At 37.1% G+C, this 14,077-nt stretch overlaps 1 protein-coding gene across 1 annotated transcript; it reads left to right on the top strand.

The window, feature by feature from the left end:
- The first annotated feature begins 401 nt into the window (after positions 1–401).
- LOC127135615 (probable carboxylesterase 9) lies at positions 402–1,597 on the top strand. The gene is made up of 2 exons (XM_051062277.1): positions 402–1,120; positions 1,267–1,597. Exons 1-2 carry the CDS (start codon positions 495–497, stop codon positions 1,595–1,597), a joined length of 957 nt encoding a protein of 318 aa, XP_050918234.1. The 5' UTR covers positions 402–494.
- The last annotated feature ends 12,480 nt before the right edge of the window (positions 1,598–14,077 follow it).

The following is a 14,077-nucleotide window of genomic DNA, read 5'->3' as shown; positions in this document are numbered from 1 at the left end:
ATATAAATTTAACTGAAGTAGTACTAAAAATATTTTTTAACACACATAACATTAAATAATTAAAAAGGAGTACTATATTAACAAAAAAAATTCTTAATATAAAATTTGATAGCGAAAACTGACGCATACTAAATACTAAAAAATTGTATATTTAAGTATAAGTCACAATATATTATGTTTTTTTATAGTTTTTACCATGTGAGTTTATTCTAACCTTTTTGTGAAACAATAGCACTTGGTGCAAAACGTTACACATGTTAGGCTAATCTACTCACCTAGTAACCTTCCATACAAAGCCAAGAAACATTCCACTTCGATCTACCAAATTCTCAATTTTAGAAAATCATCTAACCAACTCCCACATACTCATAATCCATGCATTTTGCATATTCCCATGAGCCTCTAAATCGCAATTCACCTTTATTGTATTGTGGTTCATTCTTCCATCACCAACCTTAATTCAAAGAAGAAAACAAAAACAAAGTGAGTAATCAATGTCAAGTTTTGATCCATACGCACACGTTGGCTTGAGTTTCAACCCGGACGGAAGCCTCCACCGTGGTTTCCAAAAACATCAAACCGATGCGAATCCCGAGCCTGAGCCAGGGATTTCAACGGTGTCCAAAGATATAATCATTGACGATGAAATCAATTTATGGATTCGCATTTTCAGGCCAACAAAGCTTCCATCAAACGACACTACGGTTGCGCGTATACCGATAATAATCTATTTCCATAGTGGTGGTTGGGTAATATTTAGCCCTTCCGATTCAGACATCCATAGAAAATGTTCCAACATATCTTCTGACATTCCTAGTATTGTTGTCTCTGTTGCGTATCGTCACGCGCCAGAGAGCAGGCTTCCCGGACAATATCAAGATGCCCGAAAAGCTTTATTGTGGGTGAAAAATCAAATGAAGAATGATGACGGTGAGGAGTGGTTGAGAGACTACGCCGATCCTTCAAGATGCTTTCTTTATGGATGTGGTTCCGGTGGGAATATTGTGTTCAATACAGCCATGCATATTGACGAAATAGACTTGGAGCCTCTCATGATTTGCGGCCTTGTTATGAACCAACCTATGTTTTCTGGAGAGAAAAGGACAGCCTCGGAATTAAGGTCTATAAATTTTTTATTTTATTTTGTATGACATATTACTAGTAACATATAATGTTTATATCTTATTTAATCTAGATAGCGCCTCCAAAAACTTGAATGGCTATGCTGACGTAACTTTATTATTATGGTTGTTTTTTTTTCAAAAGGTTTGCGACGGACCAGACACTGCCCTTACCAGTGTTGGACATGATGTGGGATTTGGCTTTGCCTAAAGAGACAGATCGTGACCATCGGTATAGCAATCCTATGGTGAAAGGGCCACATTTGGAAAATGTGAAGAAAATAGGAAAGTGTCTTGTTATTGGTTATGGTGGAGACATCATGCTTGATCGACAACAAGAGTTTGTGACTATGTTGGTGAGATGTGGGGTACAGGTTGAAGCTCGGTTTGATCCTGTTGGGTTCCACAATATTGATATGGTGGATCATGCTAGGGCTAGTGCGGTTATGAGTATTGTAAGGGAGTTTATACTTTGAATTTTTGTCATTAGTTTGATTAATTGGAATTGAACACTTGAAATTATTTATGTATACACTTTTTTTTTGAATTTTGATTTTAAATGTAAATGTAAGTTTGGTGAAATTCGAATAGAATTGATTATATTTTTAAAATTGATTCCTATTTAAAGTAATAATTTGTAGTTCTTTTTGTCTAAATATAACTTTATATTGTAATTTATTATTAAATTTATTTTTATGTAAATGTATTTAAATATAAATTATTATATATTTAATCACTTTTAATTATATTAATTTTGTAAAATTGATTCATTTAAATTAAGTTTTTTTTTACTTTGTAACTAAACATACAAAGGTCTTGTGTTCGACTTAACTGAGAATCTTCCTAAAATTTAATTCTATTATAGTATATTTATTTTTCTAGTGTGGTAGTAGAATTTTTTACCAAAATAACCCAATTTTTAAAGAAAATTCTCAAAATAACCTTGTTTTCAAAAAAAATCCCAAAGTACCCCACTTTTAGGAGGAGGCGTCAATCCAATTAGCGACTCCTCTTAAAAATAGAATGCAGGCACCAATTGGATTGGCTAGGGCACATGGTGCATCCAATCCAATTGGTGCCCATGTGTATTTTTTCAAAGGAGGCGCCAATTGGATTGACACCTCAATGTATTATGCAATTTTTTTTGTTATAAATAGAGGTGTTGTGTGAATCATTTTTCCACATCTCATTTCATCATTTGGCAATCATGTTTGGTGTTCGCCGCCGCTATGGAAAAGTGATTTATGCGAGAGACAAACCTCAAATGTTGATGCTCTTCTAGAACAACACTACTTTCGATCAACTGAAGAGGAAGCTGGTTTGTTGGTTAGATGGGAAATACCAGAAGGGGGAAAAATTAGAAGTATTGAGATACTCGACAGTATCTTTGGTTGGATGCGAATGAAAACTGATAAGGTGCTAGGAAAATGATGTTCGGACAAGATGACATCACTTTGATTGTTGTAATCAGTTAGAAATATTCTGTTTTTAGTTTGGATATGTTGTAGTGATGTTTGTTGTGAACCTCGTTGTAACAAAAACTTAATGATATATAAAAATTGAAGGTTACAAAAAGATTATGACCCATCTGATACTCCTCGATTGGGACAGTTGTTCTTGTTGTATCCTGGTTGACGACAAATACTACATAAACTTATCATTTTATATGTCGTATCCATTTATGTCATGATACGTGTGTTGTTTGGCCTTCCTTTTTTCTTTCTACGCATCTCGTCGTTGTGCCAAACTATGTCACCTTCGTATGGAGGCCAGTATTCCTCCATTAGTAGCACCGAGAAGCTTTTATTATATACATTCATGATGGTGACGGCCTTGTACACATCAGATAAATGGTTGTAAGCGTCTTGGCAAGTATATACGCATGCTGCAATGACATGGGAGCAAGGAATGCGGAAGGCCTGGAATTTTCCATAGTCGCACCAACTTCTGTTTAGTCTAACAGCATAGGCTAAATTTGGTCTCCCCTTGTTGTAGTTCATTGTTTCCTGGACGCTGAAAATTTGCCTATGACGGTTAAAGACTGTTACAACGTGTGTGCTAGCTTTGATGCTCTCCTCTTTCATGACTTCATTCAAAACTCACTGAATACTTGCCCAGACATTAACACCGCACTCCATCTTTCACCTCTGGTTGCAACGTAGAAGCCAACCTATAATAGGTTGATCTGACCAAGGAGGTTATTGGCAGATTTCTAATTCCTTTGAATACCCTGTTCCTGCATTCCATAAGGTTTGTTATCATGTAGCCCCATCGACAACCTCCGTCAAATGCCCCTGACCACTGCTCTACTGGTATGTTATTCAACCATCTTCCCGTGTCTTCATTAGACAGTCTAATTTCATCACGATAATATTGAAATGACGGTTGAGTTAAAGCATACCCAACATTCACCACCTTCTTGCGAAGATTCTCATCTTTTATTACACGCATGAAGTTTTGTGCAATATGTCTAATGTAATAGACATGGGTAGAAGGAGAATCATACCCTTCGTTGTCATGGTTATTGTAGGCACTCTCAATGGCATCATGTCTATCAGAAATCAAACAGAGATTGACTTGTGGAGCCACATGCGTTATGAGATGTCAAAGAAAGAAACCCCAACCACCAGTTGTTTCACCTTCAACCAGGGAAAAGGCAATGGGAAAGACATTGTTGTTATCGTCTTGTGCAACTGCCATAAGAAAAGTACCCTTGTATTTGTCGTATAACCAAGTGCCATCAATTTGAATAATAGGTTTGCAGAATGCATAACCTTTGATGCATGGGTCAAACGCCCGAAAGAGATAGTGAAAGATTTTATTACCTGTAACACAGGTTCCGTCTGGCGTCATTGCTGGCAATGTCTCCATAATTGCCACAGTTCCTGGGACATATGTTTTTAGTGCCCATAAAAACCGTGGCAATTCTTTGTGTGAATCCTCTCAGTTGCCGAATACCTGTTCAACAACCTTTGTCCTTGCAATCCACGTTTTCTTGTAAGATGGAGTATAATTATATCTTATTCTGATATGGGATATAATTATACTCACCTTCACTGATGGGTCTTTATTAACAAGCGGCAGAATGTATTGACATATCAATGCAGTGCTTAATTTACGGTGATCTTGTTCAACTTTAGTTGCAATGCAACTGTGAGATGGGTCTATTGAAGCTATCTCCCAAGAGCCGTTTTTCTTTTTGTAAGACGCAACCAACCGAAATTTACAAAGGATGTTATGACATTCGATGACATACCTTCTCGAATCAGTGCGTTTCATTGTAAAATCAACAGAGTTGTTCATGTGGAATTTTTTGATAGCTCGCACACATTCTTCTTTAGTGAGGAACATGTCTCCCACCTTTAACTCGTCTTCTAATCGTGGATACGAGTTATAGAAAACAATGTTGGATGTTTCATCGTCATGCAGATCCATGTTTGTCATATGTTGAGGCGGATTGTAGACATGACTAGGAGGTATTGGCACTGGTTAATCATCATCTTCAATTTCGTTGTTCAACATATGATTGACCTGTATCTCGGTCTCTTCTTCTTCTTCGACGACGACATTAACTTCTGATTCTGCTTCTGGGTCGACGTCATTTAAGCATTATGAATCAAATTCACCAGATTCATCCTGACTAGTTATTTGAGATTGCTGAGATGGTATACATGGTTGAAGAGTAATATACAACTCAATACAATTGCTTCCTGAATGTTCATGACTAACAAACATGTATTCAACATCTTTATCATCTTGTACCTTAAGCGGGAAAAACTCGCATTGACTATTCTAAAAAAATATTGGATTTTGATACGTGATATTTGACACAATACTCGATCTTATGCAGGATTGTATTCTTTTTTTCAAATGCAAGAAATTTGCATTTCTCTTGATCGTAAGTCGAATGTATCAGTGTTTCGAAAACAAAATCCGTATAACTCAGACTCGTATGTCTCATCATTGCAGTGAACATTGACACTATATTTCGGTGAAGATGACATTGTAATATTTCTGGTGCAGATGAAAACTAATTTCTTGCTGTAGATGAATGTGTGTTGAGTGTTGAATATTGATAGTAAGACACTTAAGTAGGTAAGTGATTTGTCTCCCATGCAAGCTAGTCCGAAGTGATGTGTCACACATGCAAGCTAGTCCGAAATGATGTGTCAAACGTGCAAGCTACTCTGAAGTGATGTGTCCAGCATGCAAGAGAGAGGAAAGCCATATGTCACACATTTAAGTGAGGGGAGAGGAAATCTGATTTCCATATCTCCCCTTCAGTAATTGCTATAATTCTTCAAGCATGCAAATGGCCAATTCACCCCTTAGTTTTTCAAACTGATTTGCATATAAAGCTTTGGTAAAAATGTCAGCTAGTTGTTTTTCAGTAGTTACACGCTCAAGAGTGACAATTTTGTTTAATGCATTAGTTAAAATGATTTGTGAAATGGTTGAAAATGAATTGTATTTATTTTGAAATGGATTTTAAAAGTGTGGAAAGTTGAAATTAATTTTAAAATCGAATTAAATGTTAGTGAAATTGAATTTGTGGGAACTATTAAGTGCGGTCATTTGCATGCGCAATAATATGGACATGGATAGAAATAACCTAATTAAATCAACCGACACATGAAAAATCGACTAATCGAATAAAACCCAATATCAAAAAGTCAAAAATTAAATAACTCTAAAAAAAACTAAACATTTAAAATCTAAACAACTAATTAACAATTAAATTAAACTAATCAAATAAAAAGATAATTAAAAAAAGACAAAACAAATAGGGTCCATACATTAGCATGGGTTTAACTGGAAAATGAAAGATCTACGAGCCTAATGCCCAATACCAACAAAAAGCTAAACCTAATATATAAAACTAAAAAGAATTAAAAAAAAATACATAAAATAAAAAGAGTGGTAAAAAAAGTTGGCTTCGAATCCTATGTTGCCCTAAACAAAAAAACATTTTTTTTAAATCGTAATCAAAACAGCAAATTAAAATGACACAATGGCGTTGTTAATAAAAATAAAAAGAATTAACTCTCTCTCTCTCTCCTTTCAAATTAAAATGAAAACAGAAGAAGGGAAAGCCTTCTTCTTCCCTCTCTCCCGCTGTAACTTTCAAAAATGGAAAACGGTGGTGGTGGTCGAAAAAAAGGGTGACGGTCGGGGTTATTGATTCACTATTTAATGGTTATGCAAGGTGGTGCAAGAGTTTATGGTGGTGAATGGTGGTGAGTGAGTGAAGGTAAATTGGTGACTTCAACAATGACTATGAAGGTTGTTCGACGAGGTTAATAGTGGCGTTGTTGGTCTGAGAAGAAGAGTTGAATGATATTATGGGTTTTGGTGATCGCTTAAGGTCGACGTTCCGACATGGTGGTGCTATGGTGTCTTTAAAGGAATTTACGGTGGTTGTTGAGGCACAAAAACGGAGATGAAGAGAATATTGTCGTTATGCTGAAATATCACTGAGATGCGAAACAAGTTTCTGAGTTGTTTTGTGGTAGAGATAGTAGTGTTGAATAAACTTTAATGTCATAGTTAATAGGTTTTATTAATAATTTAATGGAGAGATTTGGAAGGTCAAGAGACAATGGCCAAAATTAATAGTATTTACTAATTATCATAACTCCTAGAATAGCTAAGGTTTCTGAGTATGTATAAAGACCAAAATTGTACTCTAATGAAAATACAGAAGTTTATAAAACAGTAGTTTCTTCTGTCAAATTGGCATCAGAGCTGATGGCAAACATGGTGAATCAAATGCCGTTGCCACGGCTAACAAAGTTAAATTACGAAAATTGGAGTATCCAAATGAAAGCTCTTCTCGGATCTCTAGGCGCGTGGGAGGTGACCAAAGATGGGTTTGAAGAACCAACAGATGTTGAGGGATATACGGCAGCTCAAAACAAGGCGTTGAAAGAGACGCGATCGAAGGATAAAACGGCATTATACATGCTGTTTAGGGCTGTTGATGAACCAGGCTTCGAAAAGATTGCCGGTTCGACTACGTCGAAAGAAGCGTGGGACACGCTAGAGAAAGTGTTCAAAGGAGAAGATCGAGTAAAGCAAGTTCGGCTCCAAACACTTCGTGGCGAATTGGAGAGGATGTAGATGAAAGAGTCAGAAAATGTATCTGACTACATCACGCGTGTACAAAAGGTGGTGAACCAACTCACCAGAAATGGCGAAACATTAACTGATGCACGAGTTGTCGAAAAGATTTTGAGATCTTTAACAGATAAATTTGAGAATATTGTGTGTGCAATAGAAGAGTCGAAGGACCTTTCGACGCTCGCAGTCGAAGAGCTCGCTGGTTCCCTCGAAGCACACGAACAACGTAAGATAAAAAAGAAGGAAGAAGGAGTAGAGGACGAAAATAAAACCAAGGAGCAAATCAAAGACGAAAAGGTACTCTTTTCTCAAAAATTTCGAGGAAGAGGACGTGGTCGTGGAGGATGTGACAGTGGTCAAAGTGGTAGAGGCAGCAACTTCGAGAGAGGACAGTCGAGTCAGCAAAATTGGCGTGGCAGAGGACGTGGTCAAAGAGGTGGTAGGTCGAATCATTCCAACTTTGAATGCTACAAGTGTGGCAAGTATGGTCATTATGCGAAGGATTGTAACTCATTCAAATGCTATAACTGTGATAAAGTGGGATATCTTGCAAAAGATTGTCGAATCGAAAAGAAGGTAGAATAAACAACCAATCTAACTTTGGAAGCTGAAGCAAATGAAGGTTTTCTCTTGATGGCTCAAAATGAGATCAACACAAATGAGAATGTTTGGTATCTTGACTCAGGAGCAAGTAACCATATGTGTGGTCACAAACACCTGTTTAAAGAAATGAGAAAGATTGAAGATGGAAATGTGTCTTTCGGAGATGCATCGAAAGTGAAGGTCGAAGGCAAAGGAACGATTCGTTACCTATAGAAGGATGGGTTGATTGGATCAATTCAAGATGTTTATTATGTACCAAATCTTAAAACCAACATCTCGAGTTTGGGACAACTTACAGAAAAAGGTTATTCGATACTGATGAAAGAACGGATACTGCATTTGAAGGACAAACTGGGACATCTGATTGCTCGTGTCGAAATGGAGAAAAATCTAATGTACAAACTGAATCTGATAAACGTTCGAGAAAAATGTTTACAAGTAAGTGTCGAAGACAAAGCGTCACTATGGCATCTACGCTTTGGTCATCTACATCATGCAGGTTTAAAAAGGTTGGCGAAAAAGAACATGGTGCATGGACTACCAGACATGGATTATGAAGGAAAGTTCTGTGAAGAATGTGTGCTTAGCAAACAAACAAGAACTTCATTTCAAAAGAAGGCAGAATATCAAGCTAAGCATATCCTTGAATTGATTCACACCGACATATGTGGGCCAATCACGCCAGAATCTTTCAGTAGCAAAAGATACTTTATTTCCTTTATCGACGATTACTCACGGAAGACATGGGTTTATTTCTTGAAAGAAAAGTCTGAAGCATTCGAGGTGTTCAAAAGGTTCAAAGTAATGGTGGAGAAGGAAACCGACAGACACATTAAAGCAGTTCGATCAGATAGAGGTGGTGAGTATACTTCGACAGCCTTTATGAAGTATTGTGACGAGCAGGGTATAAGGAGATTTCTAACTGCAGCATACTCACCTCAACAAAATGGGGTGGCTGAAAGGAAGAATCGAACAGTCCTTGACATGGTTCGTTCAATGCTTAAAAGCAAGAACATGCCAAAGGAATTTTGGGCAGAAGTTGTAAAATGTGCCATTTATGTTCAGAATCGATGTCCACATTCGAAGTTAGAAGATAAAACACCACAAGAAGCGTGGAGCGGACATAAGCCAACAGTTTCTCATCTCAAAGTATTTGGAAGTGTGGCTTATGCACACGTACCAGATCAACGAAGAACGAAACTTGAAGACAAAAGTCAGAAATACATACTCATTGGGTATGATGAGAAAACAAAAGGGTACAAACTATTTGATCCCATAAGAAAGAAGGTGATAGTGAATAGAGACGTTCGGATAAACGAAGCAAGCAAGTGGGACTGGAACAGTTCGACAGAAGCTGTTGTCGAAGTTGAAGAATCATTTGTCGCTGTACCATCAAACATTTCGACAAAACTTGAAGATTCTGACAATGAAGATGAACCTACACAACCCAGAATACGAAGTTTGCAAGATCTGTATGATTCGACAAGTGAAGTGCACCTTGTATGTCTCTTGGCAGATGCTGAAAACATCAGTTTTGAAGAAGCAGTACGAGACAAGAAGTGGAAAAGTGTCATGGACGAAGAGATGAGGGTGATTATCCACAACAACACTTGGGAACTAGTTGAATTGCCAAAAGGTAGTCAACCCATTGGTGTAAAGTGGGTATTCAAGAAAAAGATGAACGCTCAAGGAGAAATAGAACGATACAAAGCGAGACTTGTTGCGAAGGGATACAAACAGAAAGCAGGAGTTGATTATGACGAAGTATTTGCACCTGTTGCAAGAATGGAGACGATTCGATTACTCATATCTCAAGCTGCTCAATTCAAATGGCCAATATTTCAAATGGATGTCAAAACAGCTTTTCTGAATGGTGTACTAGAAGAAGAAGTCTATGTTGAACAACCACTCGGGTACATGAAAGTTGGAGAAGAGAAGAAGGTACTGAAATTGAAGAAAGCGCTATATGGGCTGAAGCAAGCACCGCGGGCATGGAACACACGTATCGACACATATTTCAAGGAGAACGGGCTCGAGCAATGTCCGTACGAACATGCCCTCTATGTGAAGAAAAATGGAAGGAATGTATTACTTGTTGCTCTCTATGTCGATGATCTTATTTTTCTGGGCAGTAATGATCAGATGATAGAAGAATTCAAAAGCACAATGACACGTGAATTCGAGATGACAGATTTAGGCCTGATGAGATTCTTTCTTGGTCTGGAAGTTCGACAAGAAGAAACAGGAATCTTCATCTCACAAGAAAAATATGCAAGAGAAATCTTGAAAAGATATAAGATGGAAAGCTGTAATCCGGCTTCGACGCCAATGGAACCAGAAACAAAGTTGTCGAAATTTGATGGAGGAGAACGTGTCGAAGCAGGCAAATATCGAAGTTTGGTAGGAAGTCTTCGCTACCTCACATGTACAAGACCAGATATCTCATTAAGTGTAGGCATTGTAAGTCGATTCATGGAGGAGCCAGTTTACACACATTGGAAAGCATTGAAGCGAATTCTGAGGTACATCCAAGGAACAATGTCACTTGGGATGTTTTACTCGAATTCAGACAAATACAAGCTGGTTGGTTACTCTGATAGTGATTGGTGCGGAGACATAGACGATCGAAAAAGCACTTCTGGATATGTGTTCTTCATGGGAAATACTGCATTCACTTGGCTTTCTAAAAAGCAGCCAATAGTAACACTTTCGACATATGAAGCAGAATATGTAGCAGCATTCTGGTGCGTTTGTCATGCAATATAGCTCAGAAGATTGATGAGTAAAATTGAGCTAGAACAGAAAGGTGCAACAATAATACAAGTTGACAACAGGTCAGCAATTGAGTTAGCAAAGAATCCAGTAAACCGTGAAAGGAGCAAACACATTGACGTTCGCTTCCACTTCATTCGAGAACACGTGAAGGAAGGAAATGTCGAATTGAAGCATGTAGCAAGTAAGGACCAAGCAACAGACATTTTCACAAAACCACTATCAAAAGAAATCTTCGACAGAGGCAAGAAATTGATAGGCATGATGAATAGAAGAAACATTTAAGTTTACAGAGGAGTTTTGTTGAATAAACTTTAATGTCATAGTTAATAGGTTTTATTAATAAGTTAATGGAGAGATTTGGAAGGTCAAGAGACAGTGGCCAAAATTAATAGTATTTACTAATTATCATAACTCCTAGAATATCTAAGGTTTCTGAGTATGTATAAAGACCAAAATTGTACTCTAATGAAAATACAGAAGTTTATAAAACAGTAGTTTCTTCTGTCAAGTAGTGCATCGAAGTGCTTAAGATGGTTCGCCCGAAGTTTCTTTCGCCAGAAAGCAGAAAATGGTGATGAAGTTGAAGTTGTTGACAAATTATGTGTTGGTCGTGTTGTTATGAGTGACGGCGACTGTGTTAAAAGGAGCATGGAGTTGGTGTTAGATGGTGATGCTGTTATAGTGAATGAGGTGCGGTTTTGGTTGAAGTGGTGAGCTTTAAGTTTGCAGGTTATGTTGTTAGGTGTTTACAAGATGTGTTGTTTGGATAAAAAAAAGAGATTGAAGGAGAGTTATTTTTATGATTAGAAGAAGGGATCCACGACTACATGAAGGATGAGATGATAATGTGATGCAAATTAATGTTGTATCTCATTTGAAGTGGAAGGTTCACGCTAAAGAAGAGGAAAATATCATGTTACTGAACAACATTTTGAGAGCCTCGTCGAAAATTGGATAAGCGCTACTTTGTGAATCTAATTGGTTAGTCATGCCTTTCCTTCATGTAATGTAACACTTATAAATACTAGGATTTTCAAGGAAACAAATATTCCAAAAACACCCTTATACTTTTTTAAATGACAAAATGAGTACTAGAACTAAATCGGAATAAAAATTCAAAATATATTTTGATAAAAGCTAAAGAAAGTTATTCAATTCTTTTTTTTTTAACATTTTGATAAAAGAAAAAAATAAAATGAATAAAAATTGGGCGTAAAAGTGATCGAAAAATTAAAATGAATGCATATGACCGATCAAAAATTTGATCAAATTTTGAAATAAAAGATGACATATTAAAAGGCTCAGACTGATCCAATTTTGATCAAATTTTGAAATAAAAAATGACCGATTAAAAGGCTCACACTGATCGACATATGACCGAAAAAGGAGTCAAAAAATTAAAATGAGCACGTCAGGTTAAACTACGCAAATTGTAAATTAATAAAATTGACATCTAAGAATTTAAGAATCATTTAATTTGAGAATCAATAATCATCAATGTTGCCTCTCCCTGCAATGTTATTATGGGCAGACCCTCCTTGAATGCTCTGGAAGCAGTGTTGTCCACTCTGTACCTCACACTGAAATACCCTCTGAAAGATGGCCGAGTAGGAATAATAAGGTGGTCAAGGTATATCAAGGAAATGTTATAAGGATAGTCTTACACCTATAGAGGATGTAAAGATATTACAAATTGGTGCTCAATCATCGCAAATAACTCAGATCGACTTAGTCTATCCCCTGAGGAAGAAGACAAGATCATCAGAATATTAAGGCCGAACGTGGATTTGTTTGCATCGAAGCCATTTAATATGCCCGGTAGTGATCCCAGCATAGTTTGTCACCATCTAGCACTGAATCCAACCATCAAACCAATAACATAGAGAAATCAGAAGGAAGGAGAATAAAAGAGAAGGGTTGTAGAAGATGAAGTCGGAAAGCTTATGAAGACTGACTTTATTAAGGAGATAAGATACCCGTATTGGTTAGATAAATAGTTATGGTGAAGAAAAAATTAGGAAAATGGCGAATTTGTGTAGACTTCACCGACTTGAATAAAACATGTCCAAAAGATCCCTACTTGTTTCCTCATATTGATCAACTCATTGATGGGGCTTCCGGTTTTTGTCTTCTTAGTTTTGTAGATGCCTACTCGGGATATAACCAATTTCGAATGAATCCGCTAGATTCCCCTAAAACGGCATTTACGACCAACATGAACAATTATTATTATTACGAGGTGATGCCCTTTGGGCTAAAAAACACATGGGCTACCTACTAGAGACTGATGGACATGGTGTTCGCCTCACAGATAGGACGAAACCTGGAGGAGTATGTGGATGATATGGTAGTAAAAACTCCATAGTATCGGAAGCATGTCGAAGACTTAGAATAAACATTTGCATTAATTTGAGGTTACAATATGAGGTTGAACTCGGACAGATGCACGTTTGGAGTACAAGCAGGGAAATTCCTGGGATTCATGTTAACCGGCCGAGGTATAGAAGCGAACCCGGATAAATTCCAAGCAATCATTAACATGAGGAGTTCATCGACAGTAAATGAGGTACAATAGTTAACATGAAGTTTGGTCGTCTTAACTCGTTTTTTATCTTGTGCAAGGGATAAGTCAATCCATATCTTCGTTGCGGTGAGAAAATCAACGAAATTCCAGTGGACGGAGGAATGAGAAGAGGATTTTAAAGAGGTAAAGCATTTCTTATCCTCACCCCCGATCTTGGTACAACCCAGGGATAATCAACCACTTATCCTATACTTAGCAGTATCAGACAAAGCTATGAGTTCGGTATTAGTTCAGGAAATCGAGAAAGGAGAAAAACTAGTATATTTTGTTAGTAAGGTACTGAAATAGGCATAATTACGTTACCATAAAATTGAACGTCTCGTGTTGGCAGTAGTGATCATAGCCCGAAAGTTAAGATGTTATTTTCAAGGACACCTCATTGTTGTCATGACCAATTATCCTATTAAACAAGTCTTGAAAAAGTCTTATTTGGCGAGAAGAATGGTTGCTTGGGTGATAGAGCTGTCGAAATATGATAAAAAAATTGTTCCTCGAAGTAGCATTGAGTCTCAAAATCGTCGTTGATTTCTTGAATGAATTAAGTGTTCCGGTTTCAGAAGAATCGTCGTGCAAATGGACTTTATTTGTTGATGGGTCCTCTAATCTCAAAGGAAGCGGAGCCGATATAGTGCTAGAAAGACTGAGAGACCTGATGCTTGAATATTCTTTGTGTTTTAATTTTCAGGCTATCAATAACTAGGTAGAATCAAAGCTTTAATTTCATGAATTAAGTTGGAAAGAGAGGTCAGAGTGACACATTTACTCATCCAAACTGACTCTCAGTTGATCACCAGTCAAATCAACGGAGAATTTTAGACAAAGGATCCTTCGTTGATCAAACATTTATAAAAAGATCTCAAGATGTCCCAAGCAT

This window comes from Lathyrus oleraceus, chromosome 4 (assembly GCF_024323335.1).
Source record: "Lathyrus oleraceus cultivar Zhongwan6 chromosome 4, CAAS_Psat_ZW6_1.0, whole genome shotgun sequence".
In the NCBI taxonomy this organism is placed as follows: Eukaryota; Viridiplantae; Streptophyta; class Magnoliopsida; order Fabales; family Fabaceae; genus Lathyrus; species Lathyrus oleraceus.
This window is presented reverse-complemented; position numbering and strand designations above follow the sequence as displayed.

Bases quoted from the DNA above. Each gene is read 5' to 3' on its own strand.
- LOC127135615 (XM_051062277.1), top strand. From the start codon at position 495: ATGTCAAGTTTTGATCCATACGCACACGTTGGCTTGAGTTTCAACCCG. The intron at 1,121-1,266 runs GTCTATAAATTT...TTTTTTCAAAAG, and splicing joins AGGACAGCCTCGGAATTAAG to GTTTGCGACGGACCAGACAC.